Source organism: Heterodontus francisci, chromosome 4, assembly GCF_036365525.1.
Source record: "Heterodontus francisci isolate sHetFra1 chromosome 4, sHetFra1.hap1, whole genome shotgun sequence".
Lineage (NCBI taxonomy): Eukaryota > Metazoa > Chordata > Chondrichthyes > Heterodontiformes > Heterodontidae > Heterodontus > Heterodontus francisci.
In genome coordinates, this window is record NC_090374.1 from 3,794,030 (window position 1) to 3,814,478 (window position 20,449).

General features: G+C 46.9%; 1 protein-coding gene across 8 annotated transcripts in view; it reads right to left on the reverse strand.

The window, feature by feature from the left end:
* Positions 1–18,732, reverse strand: part of cplane1 (ciliogenesis and planar polarity effector 1) — a 306,978-nt gene extending 288,246 nt beyond the window's left edge. For 7 of the 8 annotated variants that reach the window (XM_068029092.1, XM_068029085.1, XM_068029087.1 and 4 more), the window contains exons 1-3: positions 18,596–18,732; positions 4,650–4,882; positions 3,851–3,986 (exon numbers count right to left, since the gene is read on the reverse strand). In XM_068029092.1, coding sequence (XP_067885193.1) covers positions 3,851–3,986; positions 4,650–4,730 — 217 coding nt within the window. In that variant the 5' untranslated portion in view covers positions 4,731–4,882; positions 18,596–18,732. Of the gene's footprint in view, positions 1–3,850; positions 3,987–4,606; positions 4,883–18,595 lie in introns of those variants that run through there. The other variant, XM_068029086.1, reaches the window with a different exon arrangement.
* Positions 18,733–20,449: the final 1,717 nt, after the last annotated feature.

The following is a 20,449-nucleotide window of genomic DNA, read 5'->3' on the forward strand; positions in this document are numbered from 1 at the left end:
TCCGCAGTAAACTCCATTTGCCATCTCTCAGCCCAGCTCTGCAGCCTATCTATGTCCCTCTGTACCCTACAACATCCTTCGGCACCATCCACAACTCCACCGACCTTAGTGTCATCTGCAAATTTACTAACCCACCCTTCTACACCCTCATCCAGGTCGTTTATAAAAATGACAAACAGCAGTGGACGGATATTCATCTTTAAATGCCCCTAGCGAAACTCCTTTACTCTTCAATGGATTGGGCTTTTAAACTGTCCCAAGTTACTTCATTTTGTTCTAGGAAAGTACTGGCCTCAAATGTGGACATTTTAGTAATCTAGCACTGAAAACCACAAGAAGACCTGTATTGACGTTTTAAAAATTATTGCTAGGGATCAATTTGGTTTCCCGCTTCCAATTTCTCGTTTGTCTTTGGATTGGATCTCGAACGTAGAGCACCAAAATTTATATTACAATCTGGTGAGGTGGTCTCCTTGTTTGACCACAACTTTCTTTTTGAAGTGAATATACTTGCCAATTCAGTGAGTGTTTAACTGTTTACGCGCCGTGATCATAAAAAGAACCAATCGGACAGGTTTTCTTGAGTTGAATAAAGGAAGAGGTTCGCTTTATCGTACTTAAACCAATCTAAGAAAAATAATAAACTAGGCTCCAACTTTCTCACACAGACACAGTCAAAGTTCACACACAGACACACACACACACAATAGGTTACTGGGTGGGGAAGGATAGATTGGTCGAATTAGAGTCCAGAGAAATAAAAGGAGTATACAGCCTGTGGTTGATGACTCGGCTGACTTCAGGCTGAATTCGGTGGGCAAGCGACTTTCCTTTGTTGGTCCTGAGGCTTCCAGTTTGAAGACGTGGACGGCTGTTTCAGTAGCTCTCCAGGAGACAGCAATACAGTTGATTTCCTTCAAGTGGTCTCTGTCCGCAGCAGGGATATGCCTAGTTGGTCATGGTCAGCAGGCAGGGTTCGAAGTTTGTAAGTTGGATTGGGGGAAGAGAGAGAGGAAGGAGGGACCCCACTTGGGTCTTCTCAGTGTCTAAAAAAAAATCATTTGATATAGCACGTTTTTGTGACAACACACAATCTATGCGCACTCACAGAAGCACCGTCTGCAGTGGCGCCAGAGGCAGAATTTAAAGGAAGACAGGAACAGATTGGGGAATATGGGGAATCAGGCAGTTTGGACAGGCAAGAGATAGAGGTAGAAGGATGAGAACAGCAGTTAGTATTTAACACATCCGCAGCAAGTCTGAATGCCCTTTACAATGAATGAATTATTTCTAAAATATAATCACAGTTCCTCTGTAGTGAAAAGCAATCATCAATTGCACATAAACACCAAATAAGAGAAATGACTAGTTAATTTGGGAGTATTTTGCTAGTTGCAATTGAGGGAGAAATGTCAGACTGGCAACACTAGGGCTTTGCCTGAACACGAAAAACAGTCTCAACTAAAAGGAAAAGAAGGCACTCCCTCTTGAGAGCTAGCCTCGATTGTGCATTAAAGGTCAGGAATGGGGATGGAACCGACCACATTTGGACTCAGTGTGGAGAGCCAGGCTGACAATGATACAGACCATACAGGTATCTAGAAAGGTGCAGTCATAGAAGGGGGAGGGGGACACAAATGGGTCCAGTTACAACAGAGAACCATTAGAGACAATGCCGGGTTATAGGGCAGGCAGAATTCTGGCAGACAGGGAGCTGAGAGAGACAGGACGGAGTTACAGAGGAGGCTGAATCCCAGTGTACAGGGACCTGGGAGAGACAGGACTGAGTTACAGAGGAGGCTGAATCCCAGTGTACACGGAGCTGGGAGACAGGACTGAGTTACAGAGGAGGCTGAATCCCAGTGTGCAGGGACCTGGGAGAGACAGGACTGAGTTACAGAGGAGGCTGAATCCCAGTGTACAGGGAGCTGGGAGAGACAGGACTGAGTTACAGAGGAGGCTGAATCCCAGTGTACAGGGAGCTGGGAGACAGGACTGAGTTACACAGGAGGCTGAATCCCAGTGTACAGGGAACTGGGAGAGACAGGACTGAGTTACAGAGGAGGCTGAATCCCGGTGTACAGGGAGCTGGGAGACAGGACTGAGTTACACAGGAGGCTGAATCCCAGTGTACAGGGAACTGGGAGAGACAGGACTGAGTTACAGAGGAGGCTGAATCCCGGTGTACAGGGAGCTGGGAGACAGGACTGAGTTACAGAGGAGGCTGAATCCCAGTGTACAGGGAACTGGGAGAGACAGGACTGAGTTACAAAGGAGGCTGAATCCCAGTGTACAGGGTGCTGGGAGAGACAGGACCGAGTTACAGAGGAGGCTGAATCCCAGTGTACAGGGACCTGGGAGAGACAGGACTGAGTTACAGAGGAGGCTGAATCCCAGTGTACAGGGACCTGGGAGAGACAGGACCGAGTTACAGAGGAGGCTGAATCCCAGTGTACAGGGACCTGGGAGAGACAGGACCGAGTTACAGAGGAGGCTGAATCCCAGTGTACAGGGAACTGGGAGAGACAGGACCGAGTTACAGAGGAGGCTGAATCCCAGTGTACAGGGACCTGGGAGAGACAGGACCGAGTTACAGAGGAGGCTGAATCCCAGTGTACAGGGACCTGGGAGAGACAGGGCCGAGTTACAGAGGAGGCTGAATCCCAGAGTACAGGGAGCTGGGAGAGACAGGGCTGAGTTACAGAGGAGGCTGAATCCCAGTGTACAGGGACATGGGAGAGACAGGACTGAGTTACAGAGGAGGCTGAATCCCACTGTACAGGGAGCTGGGAGAGACAGGGCTGAGTTACACAGGAGGCTGAATCCCAGTGTACAGGGAGCTGGGAGAGGCAGGACTGAGTTACACAGGAGGCTGAATCCCTGTGTACAGGGAGCTGGGAGACAGGACTGAGTTACACAGGAGGCTGAATCCCAGTGTACAGGGAGCTGGGAGACAGGACTGAGTTACAGAGGAGGCTGAATCTCAGTGTACAGGGAACTGGGAGAGACAGGACTGAGTTACAGAGGAGGCTCAATCCCAGTGTACAGGGAGCTGGGAGACAGAACTGAGTTACAGAGGAGGCTGAATCCCAGTGTACAGGGAGCTGGGAGAGACAGGACTGAGTTACACAGGAGGCTGAATCGCAGTGTACAGGGAGCTGGGAGACAGGACTGAGTTACAGAGGAGGCTGAATCCCAGTGTACAGGGAGCTGGGAGACAGGACTGAGTTACAGAGGAGGCTGAATCTCAGTGTACATGGAACTGGGAGAGACAGGACTGAGTTACAGAGGAGGCTGAATCCCAGTGTACAGGGAGCTGGGAGAGACAGGGCTGAGTTACACAGGAGGCTGAATCGCAGTTCACAGGGACCTGGGAGAGACAGGGCTGAGTTACAGAGGAGGCTGAATCTCAGTGCACAGGGACCTGGGAGAGACAGGACTGAGTTACAGAGGAGGCTGAATCTCAGTGTACAGGGAGCTGGGAGAGACAGAGCTGAGTTACACAGGAGGCTGAATCCCAAAGTACAGGGAGCTGGGAGAGAAAGGGCTGAGTTACAGAGGAGGCTGAATCTCAGTGTACAGGGAGCTGGGAGAGACAGAGCTGAGTTACACAGGAGGCTGAATCCCAAAGTACAGGGAGCTGGGAGAGAAAGGGCTGAGTTACACAGGAGGCTGAATCCCAGAGTACAGGGAGCGTATAGAAACAATGCTGAGTTACAGGGGGTGACTGAATCCCAGCACGTCAATGGCTCAGCATCTGTTATTGATCTGGAATGTGCAATGTGAGAGACGAATACAAAGAAGCCCTGGCTTTGATCATCTCAGGGGCCCACTGCTGCCTCAAAAATACCATTAGCTGAGGTGGTAACATTCAGCACATTCTTCAGAAGTGGCTGCAGTTTAGGGATCCTCCTCTGTGTCTTCCCTGTTGATAGAGTGAGCACGCTCAATCGTCGGTCATCAGATAGCAGAATGGCCTCTTTCTCCTAAAGACAAACAACAATTGAAAGCAATGCAATGGTAAGGGACAGGATGATGCAGCCCCATTACAGTGGCATAGTGGAATGTCACTTGACTAGTAATCCATAGGTCCAGGCTAATTTACTGGGGACACAGATTCAAATCCCACCTAGGCAGCTGGTGAAATTTAAATGTACTTAATAATAATCTGGAATTGAAAGCTAGTCTAAGTAATGGTGCCATGAAACTACCACTGATTGTTGTAAAAACCCATCTGGTTCATTCATGACCTTTAGGGAAGCAAATCTGCCGTCCTTACCCGGTCTGGCCTACATGTGACTCCACACCCACAGCAATGTGACTGACTCTTAACTGCCCTCTGAAATGGCCTAGCAAGCCACTCAATTCAAGGGCAATTAGAGATGGGCAACAAATTCTGCCCCAGCCAGCGACATCCACGTCCCATGAAAGAATAGCATTAAAAAATTTTAAAAGATAGAGACAAAGAGAGACAGAGCACGAGAAAACCAGATCATGCAAAAGAGTACGAGCTGTAAGAGACAGTGATGGAAACACAGAGAAGCAGAGATTTAAAAGTGCAAGAGAGGCAGCGTGCATAAGAGTAAAGAACCATTTTATGTGTCACCTATTTATTTTTCCATGGGAGAGAAGGTGCCCACACAGTTTACCTGTCCAATCCAGTGGAGTTGAGGCCAAGGTTTCTTGTGCTTGATGCTGGTGGACAACAGCACCTCCAGTTTAAGGTTCATGTTGAGCGGGAGGGCTCCGTCAATTAGGGGTTAGAATCAACAGTTTCTGATGAAAGGCGACAGATCTGAAACGTTAACTCTGTTTATCTCTCCACAGATGCTGAGCGTTTCCTGCATTTTCTGTTTTTATTTTATGTTAGAACCAGCAAGGCCTGAAACAGCAACACAAACAAAGTCACATATCCTGCTGTTAGAAAACAATCAAAATTAGCCCTTCTACCCTAACCCCAAACTCACAGAAGGGGTGCAGGCTGCTCTCGAGATGCTCACTACACCAGAGAGCTCTGCGCTCTCAGTGACACACACAGGGTGATGTGTGCCTCTATAAAGCGAGGAACAGGCTCGTACAATGACATGCTGTCCACGGGAGTTCAGAAAGTGTGGCAACAACAACTTCTAACAGAGCCAGGTGAGAAAGGTGTCTTGGAGTCCCTTTCAGCCTTCACCTGGTCTTACTGTAACAGGATTTAATTTTAAACACACTGTGTTTTGAGCTCCCCCTTGGTGAATCCTTGTTCACCGCTTTCCAATTATAAGGCAAAGAAATGAGCACAAACAGGCTTCATTAGGTTTAAAGATGAAAAGTGAAATTTATTAAAACTTAAACTCAAACTCTAGTTAGATTAACGCCTACGGATACACGCCGCGCCCCACGCTAGCAAGCATATGTGATACACATATGCAAATAGAGAAAGAAAAGAGAAGAAAAATAAAGTGGAGAGGTTTGAGGCAATCTCTGAAGGGGGTTTGTTACTATGCTTTGAGCTCACTGTAGAGGCCTTGTTTGTAGGTGGATCTTGCTTCTCGTTGGGGCCCAGTATTCTTCCTAAACCTTGCTCACCATAAGAACTTGTCTCTCTTGGGATTCATGTGTCTTCAATAGGTCTTGGAGTTCCATGAAAAAGAGGTGGAAGCAGACAGGAGGAGCTGCGGCGAGCCAGCCAGGAGAGGTTTTTTCAGTCCAGCAGCAAACAGCTGACTGAGTTCAACACTCTGTGGCAAGTTCAAATTTAAAAAACGCAGGAGGCCCAGCAGGTTAGTCATGTGACTAGCTGGTGTGACCTCGTTCGTTTGTGTATTCGGCCATCATAGCAGTTAACCTGGAATGCGAGCTCCTCCACCCTCAACGTCTGGTAATCAAAAGTCCATTGTGGATTAAATTGGAGCAGGGGTAGTCTCTTTGTCCTTTCCAAATACTGTCTGTTAATATGCAAAAAATGTCTCTCCAACCAAGGATCCATTGTGGGTTTTTTAACCAGTTCACTCCAGTAACCATTTAAAATTAATGTTCATGTGGCAAAATTAATATTCCTCATTCTCAGCAGGTGGAGGCTGCATGACACTCCAAAGAACAAACTCTTACACGGGTATGGTGGTTCCATGGTATTGGTAGGGGACATGTAATCCAGGATCCAGAGAATGAGAGTTCAAATCCCACAATAGTTATTTGAGATTTTAAATTCAGTTTAAAAAATCTGATTAAGATGTCATAAAATCCCAGTTTGTTCACTCATGCCCTTTAGGGCAGGAAACCTGCCGTCCTTACCCAGTCTAAACATGACTCCAGTCCCACACCAATGTTGTGACTCTTAACTGGCCTCTGAAGTGGCCTAGAATTACTGAGAAGATACAGCACAGAAACAGGCCATTCTGTCCAACTAGTCCATGCTGGTATAAAAGCAAAATACTGCAGATGCTGGAAATCTGGACTAAAAACAAGAAATGCTGGAAATACTCAACAGGTCTGGCAGCATCTGTGGAGAGAGAAACAGAGTTAACGTTTCAGGTCATGACCTCCCATCAGAACTTAAAAACCACCTTCTGATGAAAGCTGCTTGCTGTTTTTATTAACTCTGTTTCTCTCTCCACAGATACTGCCTGACCTGCTGAGTATTTCCAGCACTCGCTGTTTTTATTAACTCTGTTTCTCTCTCCACAGATACTGCCTGACCTGCTGAGTATTTCCAGCACTTGCTGTTTTTATTAACTCTGTTTCTCTCTCCACAGATACTGCCCGACCTGCTGAGTATTTCCAGCACTTGCTGTTTTTATAAAAAGAACAAAGAACAAAGATAATTACAGCACAGGAACAGGCCCTTCGGCCCTCCAAGCCTGCGCCGATCCAGATCCTCTCTCTAAACATGTCGCCTATTTTCTAAGCTTCTGTATCTCTTTTCTTCCTGCCCATTCATGTATCTGTCTAGATACATCTTAAAAGACTCCATCGTGCCCGCATCTACCACCTCCGCTGGCAATGCGTTCCAGGTGCCCACCACCCTCTGCGTAAAGAACTTTCCACGCATATCCCCCCTAAACTTTTCCCCTTTCACTTTGAACTCGTGTCCTCTAGTAATTGAAACCCCCACTCTGGGAAAAAGCTTCTTGCTATCCACCCTGTCTATACCTCTCATGATTTTGTACACCTCAATCAGGTCCCCCCTCAACCTCCGTCTTTCTAATGAAAATAATCCTAATCTACTCAACCTCTCTTCATAGCTAGCGCCCTCCATACCAGGCAACATCCTGGTGAACCTCCTCTGCACCCTTTCCAAAGCATCCACATCCTTTTGATAATGTGGCGACCAGAACTGTACGCAGTATTCCAAATGTGGCCGAACCAAAGTCCTATACAACTGTAACATGACCTGCCAACTCTTGTACTCAATGCCCCGTCCGATGAAGGAAAGCATGCCGTATGCCTTCTTGACCACTCTATTTACCTGCGTTGCCACCTTCAGGGAACAGTGGACCTGAACACCCAAATCTCTCTGGACATCAATTTTCCCCAGGACTTTTCCATTTACTGTATAGTTCACTCTTGAATTGGATCTTCCAAAATGCATCACCTCGCATTTGCCCTGATTGAACTCCATCTGCCATTTCTCTGCCCAACTCTCCAATCTATCTATATTCTGCTGTATTCTCTGACAGTCCCCTTCACTATCTGCTACTCCACCAATCTTAGTGTCGTCTGCAAATTTGCTAATCAGTCCACCTATACTTTCCTCCAAATCATTAATGTATATCACAAACAACAGTGGTCCCAGCACGGATCCCTGTGGAACACCACTGGTCACACGTCTCCATTTTGAGAAACTCCCTTAACTCTGTTTCTCTCTCCACAGATACTGCCTGACCTGCTGAGTATTTCCAGCACTCGCTGTTTTTATTAACTCTGTTTCTCTCTCCACAGATACTGCCTGACCTGCTGAGTATTTCCAGCACTCGCTGTTTTTATTAACTCTGTTTCTCTCTCCACAGATACTGCCTGACCTGCTGAGTGTTTACAGCATTTTCTGTTTTTGTTTCAGATTTCCAGCATCCTCAATATTTTGCTTTTGTATTCCAGGGATGAAGTCGGTGGCTAAGGAATGGAGTTTGTGGCGGGGGCTGGTGGGCACAGAATGGTTATAATGAGAGTGCATTGCAAATAGAGTGCAAAAGTTAGGAATTTTGTGCAAGTGGGAATCTTTGGTAAGTAGCAGGGAGTTAGCAGTGTCAAACTGAAATTTAGTTTAATATTTTATATTTAACTCGGAACTTTAAAACCTGCAAAAGAAACTGTAAGTTAGCTAACATTTAACAAAAACTGCCAGTAGCAGTTAACTATCAATCACCTGCAAGTGATTGAATACATGCTAATTGCTGTGAACAGGAAGCTCAGTCAGCACTTGTAACTTCGCTCAAAAAGATGTGTAAAAGTCAACATCTGATGATACACAGTGTGTTCGAAAACAGAGAGCATCACAGTGTAACGTTGAGAATTTGGTGCCAAGGGAGAAGGAGGTGCTCAATACTTGTAGTAGTTCGTTTTTCAGGAAAATATCTAATGCACCTGTAACTTAAACTTACGACATATAGGAGGATGTTCTGCACATCCTACAGAGACAGAAAAACTGAAGGGGAAGTGCTGGAAATGGCTGGAGAAAAGAGGAAATTAGTGTGTAACATCAAAGAGAGAAAGTAACAATATTTTAGAATTAGAACATTACAGCGCAGTACAGGCCCTTCGGCCCTCGATGTTGTGCCGACCTGTGAAACCATCTGACCTACACTATTCCATTTTCATTCATATGTCTATCCAATGACCACTTAAATGCCCTTAAAGTTGGCGCGTCTACTACTGTTGCAGGCAGGGCGTTCCACGCCCTTCCTACTCTCTGTGTAAAGAAACTACCTCTGACATCTGTCCTAAATCTATCACCCCTCAACTTGAAGCTATGTCCCCTCGTGTTTGCCATCACCATCCGAGGAAAAAGACTCTCACTATCCACCCTATCCAACCCTCTGATTATCTTATATGTCTCTATTAAGTCACCTCTCCTCCTCCTTCTCTCTAACGAAAACAACCTCAAGTCCCTCAGCCTTTCCTCATAAGACCTTCCCTCCATACCAGGCAACATCCTAGTAAATCTCCTCTGCACCTTTTCTAAAGCTTCCACATCCTTCCTATAATGCGGTGACCAGAACTGCACGCAATACTCAAGGTGCGGTCTCACCAGAGTTCTGTACAGCTGCAGCATGACCTCGTGGCTCCGAAACTCGATCCCCTTACTAATAAAAGCTAACACACCATATGCCTTCTTAACAGCTCTATGAACCTGGGTGGCAACTTTCAGGGATTTATGTACCTGGACACCAAGATCTCTCTGCTCATCTACACTACCAAGAATCTTCCCATTAGCCCAGTACTCTGCATTGCTGTTACTCCTTCCAAAGTGAATCACCTCACACTTTTCCGCATTAAACTCCATTTGCCATCTCTCAGCCCAGCTCTGCAGCCTATCTATGTCCCTCTGTAACCTACAACATCCTTCGGCACTATCCACAACTCCACCAACCTTCGTGTCATCCGCAAATTTACTAACCCACCCTTCTACACCCTCATCCAGGTCATTTATAAAAATGACAAACAGCAGTGGCCCCAAAACAGATCCTTGCGGTACACCACTAGTAACTAAACTCCAGGATGAACATTTGCCATCAACCACCACCCTCTGTCTTCTTTCAGCTAGCCAATTTCTGATCCAAAGCACTAAATCACCTTCAATCCCATACTTCCGTATTTTCTGCAATAGCCTACCGTGGGGAACCTTATCAAACGCCTTACTGAAATCCATATACACCACATCCACGGCTTTACCCTCATCCACCTGTTTGGTCACCTTCTCAAAAAACTCAATAAGGTTTGTGAGGCACGACCTACCCTTCACAAAACCGTGCTGACTATCGCTAATGAACTTATTCTTTTCAAGATGATTATAAATCCTATCTCTTATAACCTTTTCCAACATTTTACCCACAACCGAAGTAAGGCTCACAGGTCTATAATTACCAGGGCTGTCTCTACTCCCCTTCTTGAACAAGGGGACAACATTTGCTATCCTCCAGTCTTCCGGCACTATTCCTGTCGACAATGACGACATAAAGATCAAGGACAAAGGCTCTGCAATCTCCTCCCTGGCTTCCCAGAGAATCCTAGGATAAATCCCATCTGGCCCAGGGGACTTATCTATTTTCACACTTTCCAAAATTGCTAACACCTCCTCCTTGTGAACCTCAATCCCATCTAGCCTAGTAGTCTGAATCTCAGTATTCTCCTCGACAACATTTTCTTTCTCTACTGTAAATACTGACGAAAAATATTCATTTAACGCTTCCCCTAACTTTGATCAAATTATTAGAGCAGAAGGTAGACAGAGACTATTATTGGATAGAAAGATCAACAGAAAACAAAGGCGTGCGAAGCAGAGGAGAAAATGGCAGCTGACCGATGCAGAATGTGTAAGGGTATCGCAGGGCAGACCGAGACGGAGATCCATGACAGTTAACTTCCAGGAAGATGATGAAACCAATGGACCAACAAACTTAAACTAGATCAAGTAATTTGTTGAAAGACAAAGAACTATAAGCTAATTATTTTTATTTGTTTATGGAATGTGGGTGTCACTGGCAAGGCCAGCATTTATTGCCCATTCCTAATTGCCCGAGAACGAGTGATGGTGAGCTGCCTTCTTGAATCACTGCAGTCCGTGTTGGGTAAGTAAAAAAAAACATTGCTGTTAGGAAGGGAGTTCCAGGATTTTGACCCAGCGACGGTGAAAGAACTGCATTATAGCGTGACTTGGAGGGGAACTTGCAGGTGATGGTGTTCCCATGCATCCACTGCCCTCGTCCTTCCAGGTGTTAGAGGTCGCGGGTTTGAAGGGAGCTGTCTAAGGACGTTTGGTGACTTGCTGCAGTGTATCTTGTATATGGTACACACAGCTGTCACTGTGCGTCGGTGGTGAAGGGAAGGTATGTTGAAGGTGGTGATTGGGGTGTTAGTCAAGTGGGCTGCTTTGTCCTGGATGGTGCCGAGCTTGAGTTTTATTGGAGCTGCACCCATCCAGTCAAGTCCAGAGTGTTCTATCACACTCCTGACTTGTGCCTTGTAGATGGTGGACAGGCTTTGGGGAGTCAGGAGGTGAGTTACTCGCTGCAGGATTCCCAGCCTCTGACCTGCTCTTGTAGCCACAGTACTTATGTGGCTGGGCCAGTTCAGTTTCTGGTCAATGGTAACCCCCAGGATGTTGATAGTGGGGGATTCAGCAATAGCAATGCCATGAACATCAAGGGGAGATGGTTAGTTTCTCTCTTGTTTGAGATGGTCATTGCCTACCGCAAATGTTATTTGCTACTGATCAGCCCAAGTCTGAATGTCGTCCAGGTCTTGCTGCATCTGGTCACAAGCTTCAGTATCTGAGGAGTCGCGAATGGTGCTGAACATTGTGCAACCATCAGCGAACATCCCCACTTCTGACCTTATGATGGAGGGAATGAAGTGATGAAGCAGCTGAAGATGGTTGGGCCTGGGATATTACCCTGAGGAATTCCTGCAGTGAAGAAATAATGGGTATTTGTCTGAAACTTATGGTGATAATCATGGGGGAATTTTAATCTACATATAGACTGGAAAATCAGATGGGCAAAGGTAGCCTAGATGAGGAGTTCACAGAATGTTTTCAGGATAGTTTCTCAGAACAACACGTTCTGGAGCCAACCAGAGAGCAGGCTATACTAGACCTGGTATTGTGCAACAAGATAGTGTTAATTAATGACCTCATAGTGAAGGTGCCCCTAGGCAGCAGCGATCATAATATGATTGAATTTTACATTCAGTTTGAGGGAGAGAAGAGTGGGTCCAAGACTAGTATTTTAAACTTAAGAACAATTATGAGGGCATGAAAGCAGAGCTAGCAAAATTGAACTGGCAAATTAGGTTAAGGGATAGGTCAATAGAAATGCAGTGGCAGACATTTAAAGGGATATTTCAGAATCCACAGAATAGATACATTCCAATGAGAAAGAAAAATTCCAAGGGGACGACCCGCCATCCGTGGTTAACTAATACAGTTAAAGATAGTATCAAACTTAAAGATAAAGCATATAATTGCACAAAGATGGGTGGCAGGCCAGAAAATTGAATAGAATATAAAAAGTAGCAAAGAATGACTACAAGATTAAGACAGAGGGAAAAATTAGACTACAAGAGAAAGTGAGCTAGCAACATAAAAACAGATAGTAAGTTTCCACAGATATTTTTAAAAGTTAACAAAGGGAGCGTTGGTCCAAAAGAAAGTGAGTCTGAGGAATTAATAAGGGAAAATAAGGAGATGGCAGAAATAATTGTAAATTTGGAAATGGAAGGGTGGGGGCAACTCAAGAAAATTACAATCACCATTGTCACGAATAAACGAGAACCCCCTGTAAATTGTGTTTTGTGTATTTAAGTATTAATGTCAACCACCATTTTTTACAGCATGCTAAGTTTTAGCTGGCCTCCACTTGTTAAAATGGAGATCATGGGACAGCAACTTGAAAAGATCTAGTTTTAGTACCCAGGAAACCCATATCCAACTGCCTGGATTTAAAATTGTAACAGTTCGAGGGTACAGCCGATTTTCAATCCACGGCTGCCTTTGGCTGAGACTTGGGTTGAAAAAAAACAGAGACATTTGTTCAGAAAAAAAAGATTAACCACCTGTTCGTAACACCAGGAAAGTGGTACTGAGCAAATTATTGGAGCTGCAAGCTGACAAGTCCCCGGGTCCTGATGGACTTCATCCTAAGGTCTTAAAAGTAGTGCCTAGTGAGATAGTTGATGAATCAGTTTTGATTTTCCAAACTTCCCTAGATTTGGGGAAGGCTCCATTAGATTGGAAAATAGCGAATAGTAACTCCTTTATTCAAAAAGGGAGGCAGAAGGCAGGAAACTACAGGCCAGTTAGCTTAACATCTGTCACAGGGAAAATGTTAGAAGCTATTATTAAAGACATTATAGCAGGACATTTAGAAAAATTCAAGGTAATCAGGCAGAGTCAACATGGTTTTGTTGAAGGGAAATCATGTTTAACTAATTTATTGGAGTTCTTTGAAGAAGTAAAGTGCTGTGGATGAAGGGGAACCGGTGGATGGACCGTACTTAGATTTTCAGAAGGCATTTGATAAGGCACCCACATCAAAGGTTATTGCAGAAAATAAAAGCTCATGGTATAGAGGGTAACATATTGGCATGGGGAGAAGATTGACTAGCTAACAGAAAACAGTGGGTAGGCATAATTTTCTGGTTTGCAAGATGTAATGAGTGTTGTGCCACAGGGATCAGTGCTGGAGCCTCAACTTTTTACAATTTATATAAATGTCTTGGATGAAGAGACCGAAGGTATGGTTGCTAAATTTGCTGATGACACAAAGATAGGTAGGAAAGTAAGTTGTGAAGAGGACATAAGGGGGCAACAAAGGGATATAGATAGGTTAAGTGAGTGGGCAAAGACCTGGCAAATGGAGTATCATGTGGGGAAATGGGGAAATGTGAAATTGTCCATTTTGGCAGGAAGAATAAAAAAGCATATTATCTAAATGGTGAGAGCTCTGAGGTGCAGACGGATCTGGGTGTCCAAGTGCATGAATCGTAAAAGGTTAGTATGGAGGTACAGCAAGTAATAAAGAAAGCTAATAGAATGTTATCATTTATCGTGAGGGGAATTGAATACAAATGTAGGGAGGTTATGCTTCAGTTATACAGGGCATTGGTGAGACCACATCTGGAGTACTGTGTACAGTATTGGTCTCCTTATTTAAGGAAGGATGTAAATGCGTTGAAAGCAGTTCAGAGAAGGTTTACTAGATGAATATCTGGAATGGGCAGGTTGTCTTATGAGGAAAGATTGGACAGGCTAGGCTTGTATCTGCTGGAGTTTCGAAGAGTAAGAGGCGACTTGATTGAAACATATAAGATTCTGAGGGTCTTGACAGGGTGGATGTGGAAAGGATGTTTCCTCGTGGGAGAATCTAGAACCAGGGGTCATTGTTTAAAAATAAGGGGTCACCCATTTAAGACAGAGATGAGGAGATTTTGTTTCTCTCAGAGGGTCGTGAGTCTTTGGAATTCTCTTCCTCAAAATGCAGTGGAAGCAGAGTCTTTGAATATTTTTAATGCAGAGGTAGATAGATTCTTGGTAAGCAAGGGGGTGGGTTATTGGGGGTAGGCAGGGGACAAAGGTTATTGGGGGTAGGTGGGAATGTGGAGTTTAGGTTACAATCAGATCAGCCATGATCTTGTTGAATGGTGGAGAAGGCTCAAGGGGCCAAGTGGCCTACTCCTGCTCCTAATTCATATGTAAGTATGTTTGTATGTCCTGGGACTGAGATGATTGACCTCCAACAACCACTTTCCTTTGTGCTAGGTATGACCCCAACCAGTAGAGTATTTCCCCCCCCCCCCGATTCCCATTGACTTCAGTTTTACTAGGGCTCCTTGATGCCAGACTTGGTCAAATGCTGCCTTCATGTCAAAGGCAGTCACTCTAACCTTACCACTGGAGTTCACCTCTTTTGTCTATGTTTGGGCAAAGATTATAATGAGGTCAGGAGCTGAGTGGCCCTGGTGGAATCTAAACTGAGTGTCAGCGAGCAGGTCATTGGGGAGCACTGTCGATGACACCATCCATCACTTTGATGAACGAGAGTAGACTGATAGCGTAATTGGCTGGGTTGGATTTGTCCTGCTGTTTGTGGGCACGACATATCTGGACAATTTTCCACATTGCTGGGAAGATGTTAGTGTTGTAGCTGTATTGGAACAGTTGGGCTAGAGATGCAGCAAATTCTGCAGCACAAGTTCTCAGTACTACTAACCTCTTGCGTGGGACATTCTCAAGAGCCTTCTGAAAATCCAAATACACCACATCCACTGGATTCCCCTTATCTATTCTGCAAGTTACATCTTCAAAAAACTCCAACAGGTTTGTCAAACATGATTTCATTTTCATAAATCCATGTTGACTCTGCCCAATCCTACTATTATTTTCCAAGTGTGCAGTTATCACATCCTTTACAATAGATTCCAGCATTTTCCCGACTCCTGATGTTAGGCCACCAGGTCTGTAGTTTTCTCTCCCTCCTTTCTTAAATAGTAGGGTTACATTTGCGACCTTTCAATCTTCAGAAACCACCCCAAAATCTATAGAATTTTGGAAAATCATCACCAATGCATTCACCATCACTACAGCCACCTCTTTCAACACTCTGGGATGTAGAACATCAATTTTCAATCTCATTAATTTCTCCAGTACTACCTTTTATTTTAACTAGTACTAATTTCTTTCAGTTTTCCATTCGTGCCAGTCCCTTGGTTCTCTGGTATTTGAGAGTTATTTTGTTCTTTGTTTAGTTTAGTTTCTCTTTCATTTCCTTGTTCAGTAAGGCGTTTGATAAGGTTCCCCATGGTAGGCTGATGGAGAAAGTGAAGGCGCATGGGGTGCAAGGTGTACTAGCTAGATGGATAAAGAACTGGCTGGGCAACAGGAGACAGAGAGTAGCAGTGGAAGGGAGTTTCTCAAAATGGAGACGTGTGACCAGTGGTGTTCCACAGGGATCCGTGCTGGGACCACTGTTGTTTGTGATATACATAAATGATTTGGAGGAAAGTATAGGTGGTCTGATTAGCAAGTTTGCAGACGACACTAAGATTGGTGGAGGAGCAGATAGTGAAGGGGACTGTCAGAGAATACAGCAGAATATAGATAGACTGGAGAGTTGGGCAGAGAAATGGCAGATGGAGTTCAATCCGGGCAAATGCGAAGTGATGCATTTTGGAAGATCCAATTCAAGAGTGAACTATACAATAAATGGAAAAGTCCTGGGGAAAATTGATGTTCAGAGAGATTTGGGTGTTCAGGTCCATTGTTCCGGGAAGGTGGCAACGCAGGTCAATAGAGTGGTCAAGAAGGCATACGGCATGCTTTCCTTCATCGGACGGGGTATTGAGTACAAGAGTTGGCAGGTCACGTTACAGTTGAATAAGACTTTGGTTCGGCCACATTTGGAATACTGCGTGCAGTTCTGGTCGCCACATTACCAAAAGGATGTAGATGCTTTGGAGAGGGTGCAGAGGAGGTTCACCAGGATGTTGCCTGGTATGGAGGGCACTAGCTATGATGAGAGGTTGAGTAGATTAGGATTATTTTCATTAGAAAGACGGAGGTTGAGGGGGGACCTGATTGAGGTGTACAAAATCATGAGAGGTATAGACAAGGTGGATAGCAGTGGGGTTTCAATTACTAGGGGTCACGAGTTCAAAGTGAGAGGGGAAAAGTTTAGGGGTGATATGCGTGGAAAGTTCTTTACACAGAGGGTGGTGGGTGCCTGGAACGCGTTGCCAGCGGAGGTGGTAGACGCGGGCACGATAGCATCTTTTAAGATGTATCTAGACGGATACATGAATGGGCAGGAAGTAAAGAGATACAGACCCTTAGAAAATAGGCGACATGTTTAGATAGAGGATCTGGATCGGCGCAGGCTTGGAGGGCCGAAGGGCCTGTTCCTGTGCTGTAATTTTCTTTGTTCCCATTATAAATTCCCCTGTCTCTGCCTGTCCACATAAGTCTTTGCTAATCTATTCTTTTTTTTAATTCATTCACGGGATGTGGGTGCCACTGGCCAGGCCAGCATTTATTGCCCATCCCTAATTGCCCTTGAGAAGGTGTTGGTGAGCTGCCTTCTTGAACCGCTGCAGTCCATGTGGGGTAGGTACACCCACAGTGCTGTTAGGAAGGGAGTTCCAGGATTCTGACCCAGCGACAGTGAAGGAATGGCGATACAGTTCCAAGTCAGGATGGTGTGTGACTTGGAGGGGAAATGGCAGGTGGTGATGTTCCACGCATTTGATGCCCTTGTTCTTCTAGGTGGCAGAGGTCGCGGGTTTAGAAGGTGCTGACGAAAGAGCCTTGGTGCATTGCTGCAGTGCATCTTGTAGATGGCACAGTGACAGCAGTGTGTACGTCGGTGGTGGAGGCAGTGAATGTTTGTGGATGGGGCGCCAATCAAGCGGGTTTTGTCCGAGATGTTGTCGAGCTTCTTGAGTGTTGTTGGAGCTGCACCCATCCAGGAAAGTGGAGAGTATTCCATCACACTCCTTAGTCTAGATACATCTTAAAAGATGCTATCGTGATGGTGGACAGGCTTTGAGGGGGAGTGGGGGGCGGGGAATGTCAGGAGGTGACTTACTAGCTGCAAGATTCCTAGCCTCTGACCTGCTCTTGTAGCCACGGTATTTATATGGCTACTCCAGTTCAGTTTCTGGTCAATAGTAGCCCCCAGAATGTTGACAGTGGGGGATTCAGCGATGGTAATGCTACAGAATGTCAAGGGGAGATGGTTAGATTCTCTCTTGTTGGAGATGGTCATTGCCTGGCACTTGTGTGGCGTGAATGTTACTAGCCACTTATCAGCCCAAGCCTGGATATTGTCCAGGTCTTGCTGCATTTCTACACGGACTGCTTCAGTATCTGAGGAGTCACGAATGATGCTGAACATTGTGCAATCATCAGCAAACATCCCCACTTCTGACCTTATGATTGAAGGAAGGTCATTGATGAAGCAGCTGAAGATGTTTGGGCCTCGGACACGACCCTGAGGAACTCCTGCAGTGATATCCTGGATCTGAGATGATTGACCTCCAACTACCACAACCATCTTGCTTTGCGCTAGGTATGACTCCAACCAGCGGAGTGATTTCCCCCGATTCCCATTGACTCCAATTTTGCGAGGGCACACCTGGGCAATTTTCCTCATTGCCGGATAGATGCCAGTATTGTACTTGGGGGTTGGGGGGGGGGGGCGGGGGGAGAAGAGAGTTGGGGGGGGGGGGGGGAGAAGAGAGTGGGGGGGGGGGGGGGGAGAAGAGAGTGGGGGTGGGGGGGGGGGAGAAGAGAGTGGGGGTGGGGGGGGGGGGGAAGAAGAGAGTGGTGGGGGGGGGAAGAAGAGAGTGGTGGGGGGGGGGAAGAGAGTGGTGGGGGGGGGGGAAGAGAGTGGTGGGGGGGGGGGAAGAGAGTGGTGGGGGGGGGGGAAGAGAGTGGTGGGGGGGGGGGGAAGAGAGTGGTGGGGGGGGGGGGAAGAGAGTGGTGGGGGGGGGGGAAGAGAGTGGTGGGGGGGGGGGAAGAGAGTGGTGGGGGGGGGGGAAGAGAGTGGTGGGGGGGGGGGAGAGAGTGGTGGGGGGGGGGAAGAGAGTGGTGGGGGGGGGGGAAGAGAGTGGTGGGGGGGGGGAAGAGAGTGGTGGGGGGGGGAAGAGAGTGGTGGGGGGGGGGAAGAGAGTGGTGGGGGGGGGGGAAGAGAGTGGTGGGGGGGGGGGAAGAGAGTGGTGGGGGGGGGGAAGAGAGTGGTGGGGGGGGGGGAAGAGAGTGGTGGGGGGGGGGAAGAGAGTGGTGGGGGGGGGGAAGAGAGTGGTGGGGGGGGGGGGGGGGGGGGGACTGCCTGAGAGCGCCTGCAGGAGGCCGCGAACCTGCGACTCATTCCCGGTTCCCACCCGCGCCGCCGCCTCTTACCAGCCCCAGGCCTCTCGCCGCGAACCGGCCGTTTGAATCATCGTCCGGACCCGCCGCCAGGCAACCGACAACAAGCCGACAAAGCAAGAGCGGCCTGTCAACCAAATAGAGAGAGAGAGAGAGAGAGAGTGGGAGGACCAAATAGAGAGAGAGAGAGAGAGAGAGTGGGAGGACCAAATAGAGAGAGAGAGAGAGAGAGAGAGTGGGAGGACCAAATAGAGAGAGAGAGAGAGAGAGAGAGTGGGAGGACCAAATAGAGAGAGAGAGAGAGAGAGTGGGAGGACCAAATAGAGAGAGAGAGAGAGAGAGAGAGTGGGAGGACCAAATAGAGAGAGAGAGAGAGTGGGAGGACCAAATAGAGAGAGAGAGAGAGTGGGAGGACCAAATAGAGAGAGAGAGAGAGAGAGAGTGGGAGGACCAAATAGAGAGAGAGAGAGAGAGAGAGTGGGAGGACCAAATAGAGAGAGAGAGAGAGAGAGAGAGTGGGAGGACCAAATAGAGAGAGAGAGAGAGAGAGAGAGTGGGAGGACCAAATAGAGAGAGAGAGAGAGAGAGAGAGTGGGAGGACCAAATAGAGAGAGAGAGAGAGAGAGAGAGAGAGTGGGAGGACCAAATAGAGAGAGAGAGAGAGAGAGTGGGAGGACCAAATAGAGAGAGAGAGAGAGAGAGAGAGTGGGAGGACCAAATAGAGAGAGAGAGAGAGTGGGAGGACCAAATAGAGAGAGAGAGAGAGTGGGAGGACCAAATAGAGAGAGAGAGAGAGTGGGAGGACCAGATAGAGAGAGAGAGAGAGAGAGAGAGTGGGAGGACCAAATAGAGAGAGAGAGAGAGAGAGAGTGGGAGGACCAAATAGAGAGAGAGAGAGAGAGAGAGTGGGAGGACCAAATAGAGAGAGAGAGAGAGTGGGAGGACCAAATAGAGAGAGAGAGAGAGAGAGTGGGAGGACCAAATAGAGAGAGAGAGAGAGAGAGAGAGTGGGAGGACCAAATAGAGAGAGAGAGAGAGAGAGAGAGTGGGAGGACCAAATAGAGAGAGAGAGAGAGAGAGTGGGAGGACCAAATAGAGAGAGAGAGAGAGAGAGAGAGTGGGAGGACCAAATAGAGAGAGAGAGAGAGTGGGAGGACCAGATAGAGAGAGAGAGAGAGAGAGAGAGTGGGAGGACCAAATAGAGAGAGAGAGAGAGAGAGTGGGAGGACCAAATAGAGAGAGAGAGAGAGAGAGAGTGGGAGGACCAAATAGAGAGAGAGAGAGAGAGAGAGTGGGAGGACCAAATAGAGAGAGAGAGAGAGAGAGTGGGAGGACCAAATAGAGAGAGAGAGAGAGAGTGGGAGGACCAAATAGAGAGAGAGAGAGAGAGAGAGAGTGGGAGGACCAAATAGAGAGAGAGAGAGAGAGAGTGGGAGGACCAAATAGAGAGAGAGAGAGAGTGGGAGGACCAGATAGAGAGAGAGAGAGAGAGAGAGTGGGAGGACCAAATAGAGAGAGAGAGAGAGAGAGAGTGGGAGGACCAAATAGAGAGAGAGAGAGAGAGAGAGTGGGAGGACCAAATAGAGAGAGAGAGAGAGAGAGAGTGGGAGGACCAAATAGAGAGAGAGAGAGAGAGAGTGGGAGGACCAAATAGAGAGAGAGAGAGAGAGAGAGAGTGGGAGGACCAAATAGAGAGAGAGAGAGAGAGAGAGAGTGGGAGGACCAAATAGAGAGAGAGAGAGAGAGAGTGGGAGGACCAAATAGAGAGAGAGAGAGAGTGGGAGGACCAGATAGAGAGAGAGAGAGAGAGAGAGAGTGGGAGGACCAAATAGAGAGAGAGAGAGAGAGTGGGAGGACCAAATAGAGAGAGAGAGAGAGAGAGAGTGG